The sequence below is a fragment of the Pteronotus mesoamericanus genome, unplaced genomic scaffold (assembly GCF_021234165.1).
Source record: "Pteronotus mesoamericanus isolate MK-2021 breed Mesoamerican mustached bat unplaced genomic scaffold, CSHL_Meso_final contig_182, whole genome shotgun sequence".
Taxonomy (NCBI): domain Eukaryota; kingdom Metazoa; phylum Chordata; class Mammalia; order Chiroptera; family Mormoopidae; genus Pteronotus; species Pteronotus mesoamericanus.
In genome coordinates, this window is record NW_026555078.1 from 34,447,286 (window position 1) to 34,472,287 (window position 25,002).

The following is a 25,002-nucleotide window of genomic DNA, read 5'->3' on the forward strand; positions in this document are numbered from 1 at the left end:
ATGTGTTGTTTTTTCCTCCCTACTAATTGGTAGTGATTTACATAATTGATCCTTGAAAAAACCTAGAAATTAGAATTTAAGGGAACATCTGGAGCACATCTGTCTAGGTTTAAGAACTTTTGATGTTTTGGGAGGCTCTGGTCTGTGGGAAAGTAACTTTTCTTCTCTCTTCCCACCCACCCTCGTTTCCGTTCCTCTCTGCTCCTCACACCGTCCTCCCCTTTCCCACGGCAGGTATACCGACGGTGGCGCCACCCTCCGTCCGGCCCGCACCCCGGCCTGATGTAACCCCTCCGTCCGTGGGCACCTTCCTGCTCTTTGCCCAGGGCCAGCAGATTGGCTCCTTGCCCCTCAACGGTACCAGGCTTCAGAAGGACATGGCCAAGACCCTGCTGTCACTGCATGTAAAGTGGATTTCTCCTGCGGGGGCGGAGCTGCACGGGGCTGCAAGATCTGGGGGAGGGCCTGAGGTGGAGGGGGGTTCTGAAGGACTTCTGGGCTGCAGCCTGTCTCCATGGGCCTGACGCCAGCCCCACAGAAAGTGCGGCTCTATCTTCCCAGGACTCATTCTGGCTGATGAAGGCTGCCTGCCGCTGGTTGGCTCACGGGGTTTCCGATACGTGGAAAGGGTAGAGGGCACTTCACAGTTGTCAGGATGCTGTGGCAGTATGGTGATCCAAGGGAAAACACTCTTAACCCAAGCCCCCAGGTTCTTTCAATGCCCCAGATGTTTCCAGAGATCTAGAAATGAAAACAACTGGAATAGCTGCAGGGTGTGGTTTCTGGGGTCAGTGGAGAACCCCAAGTGTAAATCTTACAATGACTGCCTCATTGTTGCGGCCCTCTTACTCCCATTTTGGCTTTTTCATCATCCCGGGTTCCTTCAGAGGAAGATTTGGGGAGTGTGATGCTGGAAGAGGAGTGGGCGGCGCTTTCCCTAGGGAGCGCCTGCAGCTCCCTGAGCCAGCAGCCTCCCTCCTGTCAAGGCATTCCATTTTGGAGGAGGGGTTTCTTCTCTAAAATGGAGACGAGAGAAGGGAGTTCACCAAAAAGACAGTGACACATAATGGAAAATGGTCTGATTCCATTTCTAAACTTTACGCTCCAGGTACTTGCTTATCTATGAGACAAAGAATAGTAGTGTCCGCGTTTACATTTACTTCTGTTGATGCACTAACTCCTTATCTGGTTCCAAAAAAGTTTAGAAGCAACTAGTGTTCTGAGATTTTTTTTTCCTTTGTTTTTAAGATTTGTTTTTTTCTGTGTTTTCTTGGCAAACTCTTAGCATGCTCTTTTATAAAAGTTTCACTAAAGAGGTAGAAACTCCTAAGTTATCGCAAGGTAAATGTCTATTTAATTCGGCTAAGCCATGTCAAATGGCTTCACAGCATTTCTGAACCTGCCCCTCATGAGGACAGTGGTGGTGGAACTGAAGTGGACATGAAGCATGGGTCCTAAGTACATTTTGGGGAAATTTACTTAAACTGGACTTTTCCCTCTGAATAATTTTGAAGTCATTTTGTGGGTTAATAGATCCCGTGATGCCTGGGTTAACGGATCCCACATGATGTGTATTCTTGCCTGAGATAGATGAGTTTTTTAAATTTTCAAGTACATTTGTACTTGACCTTCAGGCTCCTATTCCCCATATAAACTGTTCACTTTTCCACAGGAGCCACATCCTGCTTGTACAGTGTTTCTTGTAATGACTCCTCTCCTAGAGGCTCAAGTCAGGCCAGCCCCAGGCTTTGTTAGGCAAGCAGAAGCTGGCGTGACCTCGGGGACAGCCAGATGGCCCCTACATGTTGGGTTTGCACATCTGCTGGACTTCTCAAAGCAGGAATCTGGGTTGGATATTGAATGAAGCAAATCTCTGCAGAGATTTGGAAAGGAACATCACCGATGCAGCGTTTTAAAAGACTCCGCAAGTTATTTAGCAATAAGGAAGGGGGAGACCTCCCTACCAGAAGCTGAGTGACCACCACTCCCCCAGTTCCCTAACGCCTAAAATGGTAGACTTTCTTTTACCTAAGAGTACAGCCAAAGAACTGCTTTGCAGCAGGAGCCAGAGTTGGGGGTAAGAGTGATTGCTCCTCACCTAGTAGAAAGATCTCATATCAAGGGGAAAGGAGAGATCTTGTTATATGTTGGCAAATTCTAGAAAGGCTCATTCAAAAAGTGCTGATAACATTTTAAAGGAGTCACAGTTTTTGCCCAGTAAAATATTAAGGCCTTACTTTGCTGAGACTGACCTTTGTCCTCCATCACTAAATGGGCTTTTTTTTTTTTTCATGAATTCACTTTTTACTCCCAACAGTAACAGTGTTTATTGAGGGCTTACTGCATATTAATGACTAATTAGGACACTTCTCAAGCATTTATGGTATTAATTTTTAAAGCAGACATATGAAGTGTAGGTACTGTTATCTTCATTTTGGAAATGAGGAAACCAAGACACAGAAAGCTCAAGTACCAGTCACACAGATAGCAAGTGACCAAGCTTGACTGACTCCAAGAAGCCGGCCTCCATAGCCTGTATGTCTAACCACTCAGCTTGGCTGCCCGTAAGACAACAGTGCGGGGCTGTTCACTGCAGCCATGCATGAGTGAGGCAGCTGAGCATGCACTCAGGGAACGCGAGTCCTAATTCTTCCAGTTCTCTTTTGGTCAACACAGGGCTCCATAGTTGTGGGAATTGACTACGACTGCCGGGAGAGGAAGGTGTATTGGACAGATGTCGCTGGACGGACGATTAGCCGTGCCAGTCTGGAACCGGGAGCAGAGCCCGAGACAATCATTAACTCAGGTCAGCAGCTTCACCAAGACACTTAGTATGCATTTTACTTGATTCTACTAAGTCCAAGTTACTTGCCTATTTTATGCCAAAGTCTCCCCTCTATTTTCATATGACCGGGGCGGGGGCAGGAGGTGGGGGGAGGTTGTCACGTTTTTGAGCTGCACAAAAACCTCTCTATATAAACAAACACAAAGGAATGAGGAGGTGATTCTTACTGTGGGCCCTTTCTATTGGGAATTCAGTAAAAAGGGGCTTACAGTGAAAATGCAGCATGTGGCCATAGGTCATGCGCCTGGCCTAGCACTGTGGATGCCTAGGCCATCAGGCTGGTGGGCCGCAAGAATTTTTAAAACATGCAATACCTGACTATTTTGCCAGGGGCACTGACCTCTTTTCCCTTAGACTGTCAAATAAAAAAATGACAATAGCCAACACAATAGCCATCCAATGTGAATGAATCAAAATTATACCTATTTTTTTTGGTCAAATCGGCAAAAATATATTTTTTATTGTGCTGCAGAATTTTAGTAGTTGATGTGTGCCATGAAATGAAAATTGCTGGTCCAGAGGAAACCAGTGGTAGGAAAAGTAAAAAAAAAAAAGATCTGTTTCTCCATTAACCTGATTCTTCCCACTTAAGAGACTCTCAAAACTGTTTTTTTTAAACTGTTCAAACATGTATCCCTCTACTTCAGTCCTGCCTGTTTTATTTCCAGGTCTGATAAGCCCTGAAGGACTTGCCATTGACCACTTCCGTAGAATGATGTACTGGACGGACAGTGGCCTGGACAAGATAGAGAGGGCCAAGCTGGACGGTTCCGAGCGCAAGGCACTCTTCCACACAGACCTGGTGAACCCCCGAGCCATCGCTGTGGATCCGATCCAAGGGTCAGCTGGGGTTCCCTGACTCTCCATTACCTGTAGATCCTGATTTAAAGTATTTGGAATTTAATGTGGCGTGGGGAGGGTCAGAACACAAGCAGAAAAGCTCAAATACATTAATTTAACAATATTTATTGAGGATTTTCTAGGCGTCAGGCACTGTTCTACTTTTTATCAGATGAAGTATGTCTTGTCTGAAGTTAACACTTAAACAGGAGTAAGTGGGTCTCCTTCAGCAGCATCATAGTATTAAAACCACAGTAGGGTTTACGTCATTAATTGGTAGAAGTAACCAAAATTCACATACCCAGCATTTTCTTTCTGAGGCCTCACTTTCATTGTAGCAAAAATCAAGAATAAAATGTTCCTCGTCTGTAAGTACAAAAGTCATCACCTGGGACATATAACTTAGTCAATGTTCCAGCACTTGTTAGAACCAGGGAGGATTTTTATACCTTGAGAAGCTCTTGTGATACTCAATGGGGCTTCTACCAAATGAAATTCCAGAGAAACCCTTCAATCGGTGAAGAAAACATTCAGCTTAAACTTCAGCAAAGTGTTTTGACTCACAAATATCAAGTGAAAAAAGCCTCAAAAATGGTTCTGAAATCTGAGTTCTACACATTCAGGTATATATATTTTTCTGTATAATTTATCTACAGCAACTTGTACTGGACAGACTGGAATCGAGAAGCTCCTAAAATTGAAATGTCATCTTTAGATGGAGAAAACAGAAGAATTCTGGTGAATCAAGACATTGGGCTCCCCAATGGTTTAACCTTTGACCCCTTGTCCAAATTGCTGTGCTGGGCAGATGCAGGTAATACTACTGTTGGAATGCAAACACACTGCTTCATTACAATGGTGCTGACACAAACAGATTTTACAACAAAACCAAATGCCATCTTTTAGATCTTTTGGCTTAAACTTGTAACAGTACAGCATATATAATCAACTCCTTTGGTATATAAACTTTAGAAGAACTCTTTGTAATGAACTTCCTAGGGTTTTAGGGTGTGAATGTGAATTAGGCAGTTAAGTTTCTGGGCTCGTATTATGTCCAACTCATTTTTGTGCTGCATGCGATTCCCCCACATGAGCACTTGCATATGTTTTAAGTTGAAAAGAGACATTACCCACTGTTGGAATGAACAGACTTAGATAAATGAACAAGACGTTATAGGTGGTTTTTTGATTTGGCCAGCATTATAAATTTATAAATGTCTGTTTAGCAGTCAAAATGCGAACTATGCCGAGGAAATCCTCTGAAAAGTGATGGGGCAGCATGGTTTCCCTCGGTAGTTAGGTTTGGGTCGCTAATACCTAGGCTAACTTTTTCTGTCGTGTGATTTCACTATCAGCACAACTGAAAAGATGCTGTATGTCTAGTTATAAACTAAAGAATATGAAAAAGGCTGTTCCTGAAGAATTTAAAATCTAATAAAAGGGACTATAATGCACATGGATCACTATTAAAACCCAGTTAGTTGCCCAAACAAGTTACTTTTTTTTTTTTTTTAAAGTATTTGAAATTTAAATCCAGGTCCCATAAGAAATGTGAAACTGGGGAATTTTTAACTTGGTTACTTAGCTATTGCAAAATTTTCACAATTGACTCCCTTTATATTGAAAAATATGAGCCATGTTGCCACTTTACTTTTTATTCCTATCTAGAAACTAACACAGTATTTTTTTAAAAATTAAGAATTTTAGTTAAGATGCAGCATTGGCTATTATACATTACTTACAAAGGGCACATATTTATCCCAAGGTTATATTTATAATTTATGATCTAATACTTGAAATTATATCAATTAGTTAAAAAAGCTTATTTATCTCTAATGCCCTGCTTTGGGAGAAACTTGGCCAGATTTCTGTAAATGCAATCCTTTCTTCCAAAAAAGGATTAAGTTAAAACTCTATTAAAAACTAGAATGCTATTAAACAAATTTAAGACTGGTAATAGAACAAAAAACTTTAGTTTTAATATCTATCACTGCAATGGGAATAAAATCTTTCTTATTCTACCTTTAAGACAGAATCTACCTGCCACTATTATTTTTGGCAAGGAGTTTTTCTCCCCCATGGTATGAAAGTATCTTATTTTCCCTTTTTGATGTTTTCAAAGGAACGAAGAAACTGGAGTGTACACTACCTGATGGAACTGGACGGCATGTCATTCAAAACAACCTCAACTACCCCTTCAGCATTGTGAGCTATGCAGACCATTTCTACCACACGGACTGGAGAAGGTGAGCTCGACACAGTCTGGGTAAGCCTGAAAAGGCAATCTTCTCTGGAGGACATAGCATTTGTTTTACCAAGTGTCAGTGACTTCAGTAATTAAGCCCTCTGCTGAAGTTTTCATTTTTTAATTTATCATCTCTTCATTAGTAGATAACATTATTCAAATGTTACCCAGATATTTAATGGTATACTCTCAGGAAGCTGAAAAGCAGAGCTATTAGGTAATCAACTAACCAAAAGGGGAGAGCTTCAATCTAAATCTGATCTTCAGAGAATAAGACTAGCATAAGGGCACCATGAAGTATGTTACTTATATGATTTAAATTGATTTTAAAAAATGACATTGTGGAGTTATTAGTTGTCTACCAGTTCTCCCAAGAGGAACTGGGAAACAAAAAAAAAAAATGGGTTGGCAAAAGTAGGTTTACAGTTGTTTGCACGGAGAAAAACATGCAGATTATTACAATAGCTTTAACTCAAAAGACTGTCACAATGGCACAGTAAACCTACTTTTGCCCACCCCTGTATAGTGTCTAAGCCCTTCTACCCTTTATCCTGTAACTATGATTTAATTGGCCTGGCAAGAATCCCGAGCATCAGTATTTAACAGATCCTCACGTAATTCCAACATGCAACCAGGGCTGGAAAGCACTGATTTGGATGGGTAGTTCTAACTTAAGCATGGCTGCGGCATCAGCATCATCTGAGGGCTTGTTAAAACCTTTTAATGGGTCCTATCCCAGAATTTCTGATTCAGTAGGTCTGAGGAAGGACCCAAGAATTCACATTTCTATCAAGTTTCCCAGATGATGCTGGTCTGAGGCCCACTAAGAACCATTGATATAGACAAATCTTCTGAATCTAACTAAAAGAGTCAAAACTGGTTTCATTATATTATTTTAAAAATGTATTCTAGAAGGCTGCAGAGATTTTTCTCTATTGAAACTGATGCTTTCTATCCAACCTTAAACCCAGTGACTACAATCTTCCTTTCTGTTACCAGGGATGGTGTTATATCAGTCAATAGAGACAGTGGCCAGTTTACTGATGAGTATCTCCCAGAGCAGCGATCTCATCTCTACGGGATAACTGCGATCTACCCCTACTGCCCAGCAGGTAAACCAAGGCGTTGAGGCTGATCCTTTGGATCAGCAGGGGATAGGAGGACTTATTAGGTAACTGATTACCCTTGGCCCACACATTGGCTGCTGCCACTGACATTTTCACCAGTGAGAGGGCCACTTTGAGCTGGGAAAGTTAATGGCCAACACATGGGGGTGACCAGTGTTTACTACCTGAAGTCTATCTACTTAACTTAACTATACACAGAGAAGGCCAGCCTATTAGAATAGTTCCCTTTTAAAAGACTTGCTGTTGCAACTCAAGTTATAAAATACCCACTGTCCCCTCCTCCATCTCCCCTTACAGGAAGAAAGTAAATATAGCATCGTAAAGGACTTTTGTTTACAATCAGAATCTGGACCCTAAAGAACATTTACTGCAAAGGTGAAGAAAGTAAAAAAGGAATTGGCCATTAGAAGTTCCTGGACATACAAGAAGGACATTTTCAGTGCAAAAAACTAAGCATATTTTGTGAAAAGTTTATACCTCAAATCTTTACTACTGTAGTTTTAAAGACAAAAGTTATTGCAAGTTTAAAAAAGGTAATAGAATTTTAATTGTTGCTTATTAAAGCAAGTTTTTATAAACATTTATATATTTAAGAGGTCATAGTCTTTCAACTAAGAACCAATTAGAAATATGTTACGAACCCAAAATCTGATTTTTACTGTGAGTTCTTTTTGGCCAAGAAATTAAAGCACATATGACTAGTATAAAAATAAAATCCTAAAGTCATAAACCTTGACATAATTAGAGAAAGCTATGAAGAACTGATGGGAAAGAACCAGCTTATTTACAGTTTCCCAACAAAAGTTTGATAATTTTTTTTACCTCTGCATCCGTGCATTTCTATTTATATTAAAAGGTGCTACAATGTTTCAATTTATGTTTTCTGAGTCTGTAAGTCCCTCTATAGAATAACAGAAATTACTACATTTATAAATACCAAAGATGTATCAGTTCTCAAATTTTCTAGATTACATCAATAAAATATTTTAAGTTTTCCTACGACTTTTGAGGATCTGTATTGTTTCTATAACAAAGTTGAGGGTTGGCATGTACCTTAATCACAGAGGAAGACAGATTAATTATAAACATAACAGACAGTCAAAAAAAAATCCACTTTCCTGAACTTTATTAAAGAAAAAGCAATGATGGTAAATCTCTACAACATCATCAATTTTCTGGGATCTTCCCTTGAAAATGTGATGTTTGATTTCAAAACACATACCAAGGCGTACATGGTTCCCAATTGTACTAAGTAGGTGAGAGGCTGATATCCTAAAAGGTTCATCTTCCAACTTTCCCCAGTCTGTGGTCTGTCTTTGGATCGGCAATAATTGCCTGAACAGCTACTATGGCTTCATTAATTTTCGTCTGTAGCTCTCTGAGCTCTTCTATATGTAGCAATCGCAGAATTTGAGCAGCTTCATTAAGAACTGCATCTATTTGTAAGAAACATGGTATTAATCATTAACCCTCCATATTTAAGACCATTCACTCACTCATTTCCCCCCAAATTTTCACCAAGTCTCTGAAAGTAGTTTAAATTAATCAAAACAAAATCACTTACCTCCTGTGTCAAAACCAAGAATATGCTTATCCAAAGCAACAGGCAATCCCTTAAAAAAAAAAAAGACAGCATGAGACTTTAGTTAAGTATTACATTCTTTTCTCATCTGAAACTGAAAAGCAGCTAGCTATTCTTGTTATTTTAACCCTTTTAGTCACAGCAGGAAGGGGACTGAGAATTCTCTTTAAATTCGCATTTTGATGTTCTCCCTACTATAGCCAGTTTGGAAACAGTGGCCTCTAGACGTAATGGAAAGCGAGCTCCCTAACCGTGCAGTCCTCTGATGCCAGACATACAGAACAGCTCCTCCTCTGCTGCAGGGCTGCTCTGCTGCATTTCACCGACACTAAGCAGCAGAGTGCAGGGCAAATGCAATCGGACCACTTTCCACATTACTTTCCTCAAGCAGGTTTATTTCTAAGCGCCATTAATTGCCTTTGCAAATTTCACAAATCTAAAATATGCAATATATGCAAAATTCAGCCAGCATTATTTATCAATTATATATAATTTCACTTTTAATAGTTCATTTTGAAATTACTTTGAATAGTCTGGTAAAATGAAGAGACTCTAAAAACCATTTAGCTAACCTTCCAGCCAGCACATACATCTAGACATAGTGACGGTGGTGATCATGATCATGCCAAACTACACGGAGTTCATGAACTATGACAGGAAGTCTAGACGTTCTGATGATTAAACTGTTTAAAATCATTACCAGTAAAAAAAAGTCACCATACTTTTAATGCTACAAATACTAAGCTGACACTACTCAATTCTTGCCTAATGTATTGGTAAAAATCTACTTAGGCTCCATCTGCTTCAAAATAGCTAATAATAAACACATTATTTAAGTGCAGAAACAAACGGGTATGAGAATTCAGTGAGCAAAACTAAAGAGTAGAATTGTACTAAGTGGCCTCCTATGTCAGTCTGGTACCGGAGGCTCTGCTTTCCCCTTTGTCTGACAAAAGACCAAGGAAAAGCTATGACTGAAGATGACCACATGCTAGTTATGTATGGTTACAAACCATACACAACTGTAAAATTTCTCTACTTTATTGTATTATGGCATGGTATATTTTGAAATGACATTAAAACTAAGATTTATGTGGAGCATTGAATATAAAACTAAATTTTACTTTGCAAACAAAAGCAGTGATTTGGCTATGCCCTTATTTGCACTGCCTTTCAAACCAAAGGCATAGTTTTACTGAATCAATGAATTTATTATGCCAGCACAATTTACTGTCTGTTCTATATGTGGGAGAAATAGGCTGATCTTTAACCCAATTTCCAGTGGCTGGATTCATGCATAATTAATAAGGCAATAAGAACATTTAAAAGCAACCGAGTGTCTTTTAGAGGGGACTATACTTGCCTGGCATTAATAACCTTTTAACACTGCTGGGCCTTGCTAAAGACAGAGTCAGAGGACAACATGTGACACTGGGGACTCTGGGGAGGCAAAAAGGACCAGGACCCAGCTATACCAAAGGCACTTGCTGCAACATCTACACAGCAGGAAGGGGCACCGTCAGACACCTGCAGCTGCTGCTGCCTAACCCATGAGGACATGCTCTGTACTGCCCCATAGTCAATGAGACTTTAGGGACATTTAGGTTTCTGGTACAGTTCATCTAAAAACATCCCAGAATTATTAAGGGAAAGAGAGTGATGATGTAGTTTTCTCATTCTACAAAGCACGACGGAAAGGTAAGTTTCAGTCACCTGTACCCTGAACCCTTCACTCTCTCTTCTCATCCCCCTTCACCTGGGACACATCAACTACCTCATGTAAACCACCACATATGGACCCTTTTCCCACCCACTGTAAGAGCACAGGTTCTTGAATCAGATTGCCTAAAGCTCAATCACTTAGCAATTAGATGACCTTACTCAAGTTACAAATGTTTTATGCTAGAAAAGAGGATAAAAGAACAAGAGATTTCTCTGAGGAAACAAAAGAGCAAGGATAGGATTTAGGTCGAACAGAAAATTATTAACAGAGAAGATGTGTCCTGTTTCCCAGCAATTAGTCAAAATAACAAGGGCACATTCTTTTTAATAAACTTCAACTAGGTATGTGCAGTGGTTTGTACTGGTAGACTGTGCTTTTAGTCATTTCTACAAGGTATGAAGGGAGGTAAACATGAGGTCATTTTCCACCCAAAATGACTGGGTACTACTTGCTTAGGAACCAAACTCAATCCCCTTAAGGTGAACTATCCTTTCACTGGGTAGGTCTAACACAGAATAGATATCTTAAGTAGATACATGCAAAGTTTAAACCCATGACAATGCCAGAAGAAACTTTCATTAAAAATTAATTTAGACTTTATTTTAAATTCACGTACCTCTTTTGTTTGATTTGCTTTAGCAATTGCATCTTGTGTCAGGCGCTCCTGGACCAAAATGCGAATTGCCTAAGAAACCCCAAAAATACCATTTTTAGTTTTCATTGGCTGTTTGTCATCTTTTCTTCTGAGTTTAGATAATAACAATGCCCGCTCTGATGAAATTAGAATTACCTAGTTCATTAAACAAACTCCGCATTAAAAATAAAAAACAAAACTGATACTGTTATAAAAATTCTCACATTTACTATTTAACAATGTGGAATGATGCTTCAAGAAATTTAAAACATTTTTTGAACAGGTAACTCATGTAGGTGGTAAATGAAGGATACATGGTAAAAATTAGGTCTCCTTTCCATTAGGCCTCAGATAGCCTTCCAGAAGATAATCATTGTTACCAGATCCTTGTGTATCCATACCAGCACTCTTAATAAATTACAAGCATGTGGAGACAAACATGCCACAAACATGCAATCTCTGACGCAAGGGCAGCACATCATACACACTGTCCCTGCTTTTTCACTTCATTAATTATAATAAGATGTTTTCAAATCTTTCATAGAACATTGTTTTTTAATCACCAAAGCATTTTATTATGGCAGACACAAGTGCATGTGTGCACCTTCACAAACTCAAACAAAAGATCTTTTAATGGAATTTTAATTAATGGATGACAATTAGAACTCAAAAATTAAGTATGAAAACTAGAAAAAAAATTTTTTTTTAGTTTTTAAAAATCTTACTGATTTTAGGGGGCGGGGGCGGGGGGGGGGGGGAGAAAGAGGGAGAGAAACGTGGATGTGAGAGAGAAACATCGATTAGCTGCCTCCTGCTCCTGCCCTGACTGGGCACCCAATCTGCAACCCAGGCTTATGCCTTGACCAGGACCGCAACCTATCAGTTTGCAGGATGATGCCTAACCAACTGAGCCACACCCGCCAGGGCTGGAAATTTTTTTTAAATAAAAGCAAACCAAGTGCTACATGTGAAAAGGATAAACTAATCTTTAACAGTGACTGCAAATGTAAACAGTCCGTCAAACAGTTAATATACTGAATCTATTCTTGGCAAAACTATGAAGATGTTTTTCATATTATTATGTATTGTCTGAATGCTTCTTAAAATAACTGAAAAGGACAATCATGCAGCTAGGATTAGTATTTTATTAAGCTTATGATTACAGCTTTTATTTTTTCCCACTGGGCGTTTAAAGTCTAATGAAAAGTATCCCCAAAATGCTAACATTGTCTATTTCTCTTCCTAGCTTATGATTAAAGCTGATGTCAATATTGTAAAATTGTTCCAAAGCAATTTACATAATTGCCCGAGTAAGGATCAAGCCTTTGAAAGAGCTAAATTTCACTGAAAGCAACTTTTTGTCTCTTGACATCCAAATTTGAGTTGAGAAAATCCAAGTTGACAATCAGATTCAGTATACAGAGTTATAATAATCCAAGAATGAAACAGTCTTTCCCTTGTTTTAACTGCAATTTTAATATATAACAGTTCTAAAAGGCAGAATCAATTATGGCTTAATCTCTGGTGGGTACAGTGAAATTATTTAATTTACTGCAAAGGAGCTTAAAAGTAATTTATATGCACAAGGTGTAGATTTTTATGAAAAACTAAAACTTCAATTTCTCATAAAAATCAGTAATTTCTAACATAATTTCCAAATCTGGCAACTTAAGTACCACTCCTTTCCTCCTGACCCCACTGTACTATCACAATTACTTGGCATAAATCTGATGTATGAGCGTATTTTTCCTCTCAGAAATAGGAGGCCTTTCAGACCATTGGGTGGTTCCTGAAGTGGAGGTATGAACCGAGGATGAATCTCTGATGGGTGACTTGGAAGGCAGAACATTCATTCCCCTCTCAAAGAGGCTTTGGAGTATGTTTCTTTTCACCAAATTCACCATTACTAATTTGTCATTTCCCACCAGCTTAATGAATACATACCATGAATCTTTAAAAGGACTGAATAAACGTAAGTGGGGTGATACAGGGAAAAAAAATGAACCACAAGGTCAGTGTGCCTATATTAAAATCCTGGCTCTACCATTTTTGTGTCATCTTGGACATTTATTCTCTTTAAATCTGTTTCTTTATAGATATATTAAAAAGAAAAATATTAGCATCTATGTCTAGGGTTGTTGGGAGGACTGAGTGAAATCATCTTTGCAAAAGGACTTAAGCACAGTGGCAGGCACAGGGTCAACACTCTTTGACATTAGTTATTACTAGTTAATCTAAAACAGATGAACTCTGTTTTATGTCCCACATTCCTCCACATTTCATTCAGCCATAAATTTAAATTTCAAAAAGTTAATTTTTTGAAAATGAAGTTTAAAACAATATAGACAGAGTTTCTGCCAAGAATCAAGAATATGAAACTCACCTTAAGCATTACCAGGTAATCATCATGACGCTGTATCTGAAGAAGGTTAGCCAAAGCCATTACACCAGCCTTAAAATCAGGATTATTTACTAGAAAAGATTAAAATGGGAACTTAGAGCTCTGCAAACATGTATTCAGACACATATAAACATGTAAACTTACAAAAAACATTTTGAATTTTCCAGTAACAAATCCTAATTTTTAAAACTGGGGCTGAGAGAGTGGTGCAGTGGTATCAACAACTACATAGTGATGAGATAGTTTTCTTATTAATCAGCTAAACTGAGTAATTCGATAAATGACTAAATGAACTCATACTAGATTTGTCCTATAACTTTTTCTGCAAGGTCCACTTAAGCAGCTCTTTTAATTAACACTTCTTCCGAAAGCTATTAATTTTATTACATAGATCCCTTCAATGGACAGTTTTCCCAAAACCTTTTCTCTAAGCAGCAGCTCTCGAGTGTCCAAGTAGCTTATTAGTTCATAAGGATAACTCAAATTATAGGTCACATTGAATCAGTGAAAAGAATTATTTAACATATTGTTATAACCTAAGTAATTAGACCCTTTTATACTTTTAAAAGGAGACTTACTAAGACATCTGGGATTTAAAATAATGAAAAATTTTACCACTTTCTCATAGTGTCATATTAGATTAGGAAAAATGTTATGTATTGGGGAAGGCAAACAATCATCACCATGATTAAATACAAATCAAAACCTCCACAATGCAATGAGAAGAGCAAAAAGTAGCATTTTAACATTCAGATATTCAACAAGAGGAGGGAAAAAGCACATTGTAACTGACAACAGAAAACATCATAGAGAATAAAATATCCTTGCAAATGTTGCCTGCATGAAGCAGAATACTACCAAGTAAACCCAGAGCATTTGAGTAGTACAAAACATTTAAGGAACTAAAAATGTTTATCATTTTTAAGCATTTACACAGTCATCTCTCCTTATCCAAGGGGGACCTGTTCCAAGACCCCCAGAAGATGCCTAAAACCGGCATAGTACCAAATCCCATATATACTGTTTGTTTTTTTTCTATACATACATATCTTTTCACTTAGAACTTTAGAGCTTTCTCTTTGGCATATTTGAACTGCCAGCAACACAACTCCTGTGTTTTGGGGCCATGAAGTAAAATAAGGGTTCCCTGAACACAAGCACTGGGATACCATGCCAGTCAATGGGATACCCCAGCTGGCTACCAAGACATTAGAGAATGGATATGCTGAACAAAGGCTTTATTCACAGACCGGGCAGGATGGTGCAAGACTTCATCATGCTATTCAGAATGGTGTGCAACTGAAAATAAATGGTTCATTTCTGAAATTTTGCATTTAATATTTTTGGGCAGCAGTGACTACAGGTTAACTGAACGCATGCGAAGCAAAACTGTGGATAATGGGGTCTACTGTACTTACCATCCAAATTGATCAGTGGCTCTGCATTTTTAGCTACATTGTCAGCATTTTTTGTATTATCAGATACTGAGTCCTTGTATTTTTCAGCTGTAAAAATAGGCAATATGCAATTTGTAAAACTGCAACGTAAGGTAAAACAAACATTGCTTATTTACTGAATTTGCACCAAACTGGTTATAAGACAACTCATCCAACTAAAAGTATTTTTGCTTTTAAAAAATCCAACAGAAAACAATGTTGATTATAGCTTTCTAACTAAGCTAAAATGATTACTGAATACCTTACACAAATGCATTACGTTTAAGTAATACATTTCAAATGTTACCTAAATGTTGGCAGAGATAGCCTGCTTTTACAGCTTCCCCTGAAACTTGGTAGGGGTAGAAGAGTAAGAAGATCGTAAATGTAGTTACATGAGATTAAATGCAAACTCACTAAAAAGTTTCTTCCAAAATCTTTTGAATGCTGTACACAGAACCCAAAAACTCTGCCTTCCGAAAAATCAGTACTTTGGCCCTGACTGGTGTGGCTCACGGTGGAGCATTGTTCTATCAAGTGAAAGGTCACTGGTTGGATTACAGGTCAGGGCACATGCCTGCGCTGTGGTTTCAGTCCCTAGTTGGGCACATGTGAGAAGCAACTGATCAGTGTTCCTCTCTCACATGGATGTTTCTCTCCCTCTCTTCCCCTCTCTCTAAAAATAATACAATCTTTAAAAAAAGTCAGCACTTCAAACAATACAACATCATATACAAACCTCAACCTATTTCATGGAGACTTGAAAGCCAGAATTCCAAAAGTAGAGTTCATAACTTTTACTGGAAAAATATTTAATACACAAAACTTAAGGTCCAGAATGCTATGTATGGCTATAATGACTGTATGAATTGCTAACGAAATGAGAGAAAACAAGAGTGTTAAAATTTAAATCACACAGGAGTTAGCTTAGAGGAGCCCCCACAGGCCAAATAAGGACAGCCTAAATATCAAAATACAACATACCATGACAAAAAAGATTATGTCCTACTGAGTAAAATAAGAATCCACATACTCAAACTGATTTAAATAAACTGGAAAGACAGGAAAGTGCCTTCTTAAGGTAGAAAACCAACAAATGTAGAAAGAATGATAGAATTAGAAAACCATCATTTGGCAATCACCAACAACAGAACTGACTCATGAGAATCATTAAATGAATGCTAAAGCTAGGTGGAAAGCCTGGGGAGCAAAAGCACAGCGACATCTCAAAATATGTTCCAACAATACATGTATTTATTACAAAGGGGAAAGAGTAACTTTAGAATGAAGAAACCCTAACCAAGTGATCAGAGTAGTAGGGCCAGTAATCACACATATCACTGACACATGCCTCTAGAGATCATGCATTTAAAAGAACGCAACATCACTTCTGTGTTATTCTTAAGAGGAGTACAAACCCTAAATCTAATCAGGAGGAAACACCCAAACTGAGGATCATTCTATAAACTACATGTCAGTGTCATGAAGCCCAAATAAAGACTCTGGAACTTCTCCAGATTATAGGAGACTAAAGAGACACAACAATTGAATGCAACACATGATCAAGGATTACATTGTTGTTTTGGTATAAAGAATATTACTGAAACAATTGGTAAAATGTGAGTAATGGCTATCGAGAAGAGTACTGAATCAGAGTTAATTTCCTGATTTTGATAAATGTCTTGTAGTTACGTACATTTAGAAAATGTGCATTAAAATACTTACAGGTAAACACAGGATCACCTACAATTTAGTATTAAATGGTTTAGAAAAAAATCATGTATGCCTGATATAGAGAAAAGGACAAGGCAAATGAATTAAATGTTAATATTTGCAAAATATGGGTATAAGAAAATTTGTTGTACTATTTTTACAGTTTTCTGTAAACCTGAATTTACATCAAAAAAGTTAAAAGACAAAAAGTGAGATTTTAATCACTTTAATTGCTGAGCTGGCAAAACACTATAAAAATATTAAAACGCAATAAAAATTCACAATGGTTTCATTAAGTAAGAATTAAACTTTTAAATGACTTAAAGTCAAGACAACTGATAACATGTAAATGTAAAACCACAAAAGAACAACAGTGCCTTCTACTGATAGGAGACAGTATTACTACTTTATCCCTCTTCCCAAAGAATCTGTTTTTAATATTACACAAAAACTTGTTTTCTAGTTTAGATTTTTAATACTTTTGGTATCATTTACTTTGCAACTATAATTCAAGTAAAATTCAAATATAAATTTCAATATCAAATATTTATTTTAGATTTAACTTCAGTCTTTTTATTAATTAAAAAAATACCATGCTATTAGTTGAGAAATAAATGTATGTGAGAGATACAGTCAATTGTAGAGATACATGATCATATGGTACCCACAGTTACTGGGACCTAAGTAACCTACTTTGAAATTATAAAAGAGGACAAATGGAATAAATAAAACAAATAAATCTGAGATGTGACTACAATTTCATTTGGAAATAGCTGAAAACCCAGGATAAAGACATTCCTAAAGGTCCTAAAAATTAACTAATGTGACCAAGGCTTATGATTACAACATTTATTCATAAATATTTTCTTTTAAACTAAAATTTAAATTAAAAAACAAAAAAATCCTGGAGCTTTTCTGCCATGAGGCTTCTGAAATCTAAGTCTGAACTTGGTTGATGCGCCATACTAGAATATGTGTACATTCATATACTGCATTTGACAAACATCTCAAAGTAGATAAATTCATCTACTGTATGCAAGAAGCTGTATCAGGTACTGTGCAGACAGAATCATGACCTCCCACTCCTCGCCAAAGATGCCCATGTTCCCTCCCAATCCCTGCAAACTGTGAATGTTACCTTACATGCAAAAGAGAGTTGGCAGATGTGATTAAATTAATAACCTTGAAATGGAAGGAGTACCCTGGAATATCCAGGTGGGCCCAATGTAATCATAGCCTCCCTTATAAGAGGGAGGCAGGATGATCAGTTAGAGAAGCAACAATGGAAATAAGAGTCACAGAAAGACTGAAAATGCTATGCTGTTAGATTTAAAGATAAAGGGGCAAAGTCAAGGAATATAGGCAACCTCCAGAAGGTGAAAAAGACAAAGAAATGGATCTTTGGCCCCCCTTAGGACTTCCAAAAGAACCTGTCAACAACCTGACTTTTAAGTCCAGGTAAGACTGATGCTGGACTTCTGACCTCCAAGACAATAAAATAATAAATTTTAAGTCCATGAATTTGTGGTAATTTGCTACAAGCAAGAGGAAAGTAATAGAGATAACATGTAAAAAACAAAACTGAGTATGAGCTTATAACTTAGTGGGAAAAATAAGACATAAGCAAAATGAAAAGTAGTGAATGACTTATAAACTACAGAGTTAAAAGCTATGAAAATTCAGAAGGAAATGCTACTTGGTAGTTGTGCTGGATCTTACAAGGACGAACTGGATTTAGATGTTTAAAGAATACAGTGAAATGGCACATTAGTAGAAGGAAAATGTAAGCCAAGAAATTGAGGGGAGGAAAAAGAGAGACGAAACCAGTACCAGCATTATTCTAGTTTGGCTGGAATATCAAGTATATGAATACTGGCTAGATACCGGTTATCGAAGGTCCTGAACACCAGGCTACAGAGCCTGGCATTCCTGTTGCAGAAAATGGAAAAGCAATGACTATAATAGGAGATATTTTTGGAAACCAAATAGTGGGAATGGAGAAAAGATAAAACAGACATGGGAAAAGATAGATGAAAACTGGATGGGAAGAAAAGGGAGTAGTCAAAGATATCAAAAGGCTTCAAAAGCAAACGATTAAGAGAACCGGAACTGAGAGTCCCATAAGAAAGAACATAAAATGCAGAGAATGAAGGTAAGATAAGATAATCTGATCTTGCATTTAGATGTTAGCAGGCCTTTCCAAATGAAATGGTCTGAGAGGAAACATGAGTTTACTGGAAAACTTGTTTACTACAGATATTAATATTCAAAAGCTTCCAATAATATAAGTATCTATAATAAAATGACATTACACATGAGTAATAAATATATTTTGGTCTACAGTATATACTGGCTTTAGACATGTTTCAGTCTCTTATAAAATTCCCTGCTGCAACCAACACTCTGAAATCCTATCAATTCTGGGACACTAACAACAATTTGACTTGAAAGCCTAAGGTGCAAAGGTGAATTTAGCAAAGTAACACTACTTTGTCAGAACACATTCAATTAGCCTTCTCCAGAAGACAGCATTTCTAAATTCTAAAAAACAAAAACAAAACACCTAATTACCAATGAAAGACAGTGCTTTTAATTTTTCATGATAAAAAAAGAGACTCTTAATTTTAGCAAAGAAAATTCTTTCCCAGACAATTTGGGAGGTGGGGGGTGGTGAGTATTAGGCAGAGAAGAATGGTTACCAAAATAGTTAGTTCTTAAATAGATGCTGAAAAGGAACATGAGGACATATAAACCTTAAAATGAACCAAAAGTTTAAGACACAGAAACACAATCTGGTGTTCCCTACATTTTTACACTCCTTTCCCACCTTTTCTCTCTTCTCTTTAAAATACACATTTCCCACAAAACATACCATTATCTCCATATTCAAGTCTAACAGCTAAACCAAGAAGCCAGTCAATTGCTTCTTGTCGATCTTGAATCTTGAAAGGACAGTTAACATCTGTGAGATACTGTGAGGGGGAAAAAATTCAGTTTCATTATTACTATAAAGTCACAGAATCAAAAAAATGGTCAATTTAAAAGATACCTTAGTTAGGACCTCGAAGAATTTCTTGTAACATTTAAGCATACCACCTTAAGTGAAGTATTTCCATCAGGCTTTTTGAAATACTTTTGCAGATTCCAGGTAGGGCACCACTGACATAGAATTACTTCCTCATTTTTTAGATAAGAAAACTGAGGCCTAGAGAGGTTAACACTTGCCAACAGTCACACGCCATAGATCTGGGACCTGAATCTAAACTTTCTGATTTCAGGTCTCAATACACATAGAACAATTAAATTTTTTTAAAAACTCTGAAAACAAAGGATATAATATTAAAGTAATTAATATCTTAACCTTAGCTACTACGCTATGGAAATGCCACTGAAGACAGTAAGTCATGTAACATGTACAGTGTAAGAAACAAATTTAAGTGCACAACAGAAACTATATATCGAAATTAGTGTCAAATGAGTCTTCTTCAAATGAGTCTCTTAGGAGCTTAAAATCTAATTCCAGGACCACTGCTATTACTCGGAACTTACAGAGCTCCCTTTAGGGATAATTAATCAGGGGTTTCAAGCCATAACTCACTTCCTAACCAAAAATTTTATTCCCTGGCTTTAAAAAACAAAACACCTCATTCACAAGATTTGGTCATGATCTAAAAAAGTAAATCCACCTTCAAAATTAAAAAATTGCCAATATTAGGTATATTCCAAAGATGTCTCATGACCTAAAAGTAATTTCAAAAGAAGTTACAAATATCCTTTAAGCAACAACATCATTCCAAAGACTAAAGTGAAGGATAATATATCTAGTTGGATGTTCCAATATATCTATCTTTAAGTTATCCTGCTGTTACTTTTTGGTGTTCTTCTCAGAAATTTTTTTATATAGCTGTCCCCCATTACCTGCAGAGAGTATGTTCCAAGACTCTCAGTGGATGCTTGAAATCTTGGATAATACCAAACCTGACATATACTATGTTTTTGCCTATACATATATATCTATGATATACTTTATAAATTAGGTACAGTAAAAGGTTAAAAATTAATAAAATATAACAATAGACTGTAATAAAAATTATGTGAATGTGGTCTCTCAAAATCACATATTGTACTTACCCTCTTCTTGTGATGATGTGAAATGATACAATGCCTATATGAAATGAGGTGAGAGGACCGATGTAGACGTTAATGATGTAGTTAGGCTATCACTGACCTTCTGTCAATAAGGACCACTTAAACACAAGTACTATGAAACCATGACAGATGATCTGATAACTGAGACAGCTAATAAGTGAGTAGTGTGTACAGCGTGGATACACTGGGAAAAGGGATGATTCGCTTCTGAGAAAGGATGGGACACTGTGAGGTTGATATTCAGAATAGCGCACAATTTAAAATTAATGAATTATTTCTGGAATTTTCCATTTAATATTTTCAGACAGTGGTTGGTAACAGATAACTGAAACCTCAAAAAAATCCATAGACAAGGTAGGGGTGAATTACTGTATTCTTCAAATACCCCTCTACATGCAGAACTTTGTATATAGTCTTGTACAAATGAATTGGCCATATGCAAGATGTGATATAAACAAATGTAAAATCTTAATAACATATCTCAAAATTTTAAGCCTATAAAAATTTTCAGATATATTTTTAAAGAAAAAAGGAAAATAATCTAGGAGTGGCAATAATGTAATGGTAACAGAGACAGTGGAATAAGCATACAGCATTTGCTGTGGGCCAGGCACTCTGCCAACAGGTATATTTATAATCACTGATTAACAACACACGCCACCCCTATGATATAGGTACCACTGTTATTCCCATTTATTGATAAGCACACTGAGACACAGAAAGGTTAATAAACTTGCCCACAGTCATAGAGCTAGTATGTAATCCATTCAATCCTCTAACTTATAAAATCTCTAAGAAGAAAGTTAGGTACCTAATCACTTTGCTCCAGCAAATGAAAAATTTTATCTTTTTCATATTTTTTCAAGGGAATACCTTAACTCATTAAAGTAATAGAGCCAATAAAAATGTTTAATGCAAGTAATGATATTGTAAATGTGATTTTTATTCTAATTTGAAACAATTCTTTTTATGCAAAGGTAGTATTAAAATTAAACAGTCCATGTAAAAATTATTCTAGTCACAAACATAAAATAGACATATAAGACCTTTTATGACTATTACTATTGTACACAAGATGTGTGTATGTTAAACATAATAATAAACAAGACAATTTTAATTTTTAAGCATATCAATATCTTATTTTAATCTAAGTATTATTGCTACAATTTTAGTCTAATGCCAAAATTATTATTTTGGCCATTTTTACCATTTATAGAATATATGTACATCACTGTTTATTTAAGGAACCTCACAGTGTTTCCGGGCACAAATATTTCTAATACCAAAAGCTTGGTAGGAAGAGAGAACATAATTTACTCTAAAAGTGAAAGAAAGTTAAATCCTGAAATCCAGCTCTTCTAACACTGATCATTATTTTTATTTTAAAAGAACGATGTAAATTTTAAGCTTGTCTGTCTTCATAAAATTTTTAGAGAAGCTCTAAAGTTTTTTTATTTTCTAATTCATTACCTTTTCAAAGAACTTGGGCCAGTCACTGCTGTGGATGTTTCTTAAATTACCTCTGTCTTCAATCTTGTAGTGTCTGATTTTCTGGTCTTCAAGCCAAACAATAAAGTTTCTAAATTCTGTTTCATCTGCAACAAAAGTACCATATAAATTACTGGAGGCGCATTTCCTTTCCCACAAACAAATGGTCTTGTGAAATTTTTCGAAACTCCATAATAGTAAGTTAATTCAACTGCTTGAAGTAGGAGTTGAAACTGCAGACCATGGATCAACAGATTAAAAATGTCCTGGTCTAAATTCAAACTCTGGTTCCAGACACTTAATGGTTGTGTAAACTTGGGCTAATCACCTAAATTTTCTGTGCCTCAAATTCTTGAGTTACAAAATAGGGGTAATAATAAGACTTACTTTATAGAGCTGTTATATAGATTAAATGAAATAAAAAAAGATTAAAAAGTGTATGGCAGATAGTTTTGTTATCTACGTGTTATTATTCCAGTCCTTTGCAGAGCGGGATGGGACAAGGTTAAATTTATAGCAAAATAATAATAAAGTACAAAAATTAAATGACACGACAGAACAATACTATTGTCACTGTTACAGCCCATTAAGTGCACACATGAGAAAATACATGTTGCTTCATTCACTCCTTCCACACGCTTTTGAGGTAGTATCTCCCTTTCACAGAAGAGAAAAACTGAGGCTCAAAGATTCCAATCCCGATCTACTACCGCCACTCACCCTTTTTTTTGTTAAATCGAAGGCAAAGTAGAAAAACAAGATTCTAAAAACTGAGACGCTTCTCCATGAGATCAACAAAACATTATCATCCTGCTTAGGAATTTTTTCACTTTCAAATTCAAGCTTCCATTATGAAGTCTTGAGAATTATACAATGGTTTAAGCATCCCAGGCTGTAGCTGGATCACTTTTCAAACTTACTCTTCTACCACAGACTTTGGAACTTTGGAAGCAAATACACAGTGGATAGCAGGTAAGTAACCCTGGGCAGCAAAGTCAATTACTTTAAACATTTTTAATGCTATAAAATGCTAAAAACCTTTGTATTTACAGTTCAACCACCCCGTTCACCTGCTATCAACTTTTTTTGCACGGCCCACGCAAGGTAATAATTAGCCTGTTACTACACCGCTTACTCAAACGCTATCTCGGTCCTGGGCTTCATAATGTAGGATCTTGATTTCAAACTGCTAGCTGGCTTTTGAGTGTCTCCCACCCCGACTCATTAGTTCCTGGCGGCCAGTAAACTAGTCTTCAAATTACTTAACATCTTCCTCAGTTTTCAGCCCTTCGCTAGCCCACAGCAGGTTCTCAAAGTATCGCCCAAGTAATCGGAGTAAGTTAGAAAGCGAGTACTTTTCCTCTAATGTGCTCGGGGTCTGGGAGTGGCTTGGGCGTCTGTCTGGAGTTTAGAAGTGCGGATAGAGAAGGTACTGAGTCGGGAGTGGGTGAGGGGGCTCCGAAGCCCAGGCGTGGCCGGAGACAGGGGGTGGGGGGGGGGGGGGGGGGAACGGCAGCGGAAAGCAGAGGTGCTCGGAGGCCAAAAGGACAGCATGGCCCGGGCCCCTGGGGTAGACAGGGCCGCCGAGGATCCGGGTAGGGAGCTCGGGTGGGGGACGCTGAGAGCGCGCCGACCAGTGGGTTCCATGGCGCGCAGCCGACCCGGGACTGCCGCCTCACCTTTGCAGTTGAAGCCGGCAGGGTTGTGGTAGTCAAGGGCTGTCAGCTTGCGTCGGAACATGGTGCCGGCTTCTCGCTCTGGTCCCCCAGGCTTCAGCCGGGAGAGAAGAGGCGAGGAGCGGCTGGAGGTGCAGGCACCGGCGACGCGGCGAGAGGGTGGGCAGGCGCCTGGACGCTCTGAAATGAGGGCGACCTTCACCAATCGTGGCTTAGGAAAGGCGGCCGCCAGCGAATACCCACCAATCGTGGCTTCGGCTGGGGGGGCGGAGCCACGTCGGCACGTCAACGCTCAAATAAACTTTATTGTCAGCTTCCTACTTGTACAACAGACAAAAAGCCACTAAGAAGCCAGTTTCCTCGCCGCCTTCATACAGCATGCAGAAAATAGTATGTGTGGAATTTCTACTGTTGACCATCCCGCACACTGGGTCGTAGAATTAATTACTGTTTAGTATTTTCAGTGTATTCATTCATTCATTCATTGAATGCCTCCTACATAATAGGTGCTCATCTAATACTACTAATACAAAGACTTTTAGCAAGGTCCCTTTCAGACTATTCGGGAGTGATCCACAGGTAAACATACAACCATAATACTATGTAATAGTTGCAAACATCACCAGCTATGTTTGTTTCATTTCTTTTCAAAAGCTTATAATTAAACACTTTTAGCATTTGTGGGTCATACAAATGAGTAAGATATTTTCAGGAAGTTTAAGTACAGTAGCATAATAGACATGTAAATAGAAACTTATAATCTAGAGTTAAAAAGTGATAAATTATGAGAAGTACGAAGTGTACTGTCAGAATACAATTGTAAGGAGGCATTGTGAAACAATGTATTTTCCTATTAAGATGCTTATAGACTGAATCAAGAAAACCAGCTTCAAGAGTGTCTTGCCTCAAAATTTGATCACATACTATGGTGTACACTACTTGTATAATTAATGAAATACTGGCCAAAAAATGAATAAATAAACCTGTCAAGGAAGGGAAACTAATAAAGCAATTGCTTACATGCAATTGTAGATAATATATATATATTTTTTAAGGGGAGAAAAGCAGCACTTAAAAAATTTATTTTCTGGAATTGACCCTTTAATGCAAAAAGTTAAGTTGTTTGTTCCTGACCTTGTCTTT

General features: G+C 37.5%; 2 protein-coding genes across 2 annotated transcripts in view; one reads left to right on the forward strand and one right to left on the reverse strand.

Moving 5' to 3' along the window:
• The window catches only part of NID2 (nidogen 2), a 54,107-nt gene extending 46,629 nt beyond the window's left edge, over positions 1 to 7,478 (forward strand). The window contains 7 exon segments of the mRNA XM_054567568.1: positions 235 to 404; positions 2,677 to 2,806; positions 3,514 to 3,685; positions 4,342 to 4,499; positions 5,808 to 5,931; positions 6,930 to 7,042; positions 7,355 to 7,478. Of these exon segments, the coding sequence (XP_054423543.1) occupies positions 235 to 404; positions 2,677 to 2,806; positions 3,514 to 3,685; positions 4,342 to 4,499; positions 5,808 to 5,931; positions 6,930 to 7,042; positions 7,355 to 7,365 (878 nt within the window). The 3' untranslated portion in view covers positions 7,366 to 7,478.
• A 690-nt stretch (positions 7,479 to 8,168) lies between these two features.
• Positions 8,169 to 24,056, reverse strand: RTRAF (RNA transcription, translation and transport factor). Its single transcript, XM_054567569.1, has 8 exons — positions 23,863 to 24,056; positions 22,166 to 22,290; positions 19,419 to 19,518; positions 14,816 to 14,902; positions 13,380 to 13,468; positions 10,979 to 11,047; positions 8,622 to 8,670; positions 8,169 to 8,493 (listed from the first exon to the last, which is right to left on the reverse strand). Exons 1-8 carry the CDS (start codon positions 23,921 to 23,923, stop codon positions 8,339 to 8,341), a joined length of 735 nt encoding a protein of 244 aa, XP_054423544.1. The 5' UTR covers positions 23,924 to 24,056; the 3' UTR covers positions 8,169 to 8,338.
• Positions 24,057 to 25,002: the final 946 nt, after the last annotated feature.

Coding starts and splice junctions, on each gene's coding strand:
- RTRAF (XM_054567569.1), bottom strand. CDS start 23,923: ATGTTCCGACGCAAGCTGACAGCCCTTGACTACCACAACCCTGCCGGC. Junction 22,291..23,862: donor TGCCGGCTTCAACTGCAAAG/GTGAGGCGGCAG, acceptor CTTTTGTTGCAG/ATGAAACAGAATTTAGAAAC. Junction 14,903..19,418: donor ACTTGAATATGGAGATAATG/GTATGTTTTGTG, acceptor CTATTTTTACAG/CTGAAAAATACAAGGACTCA.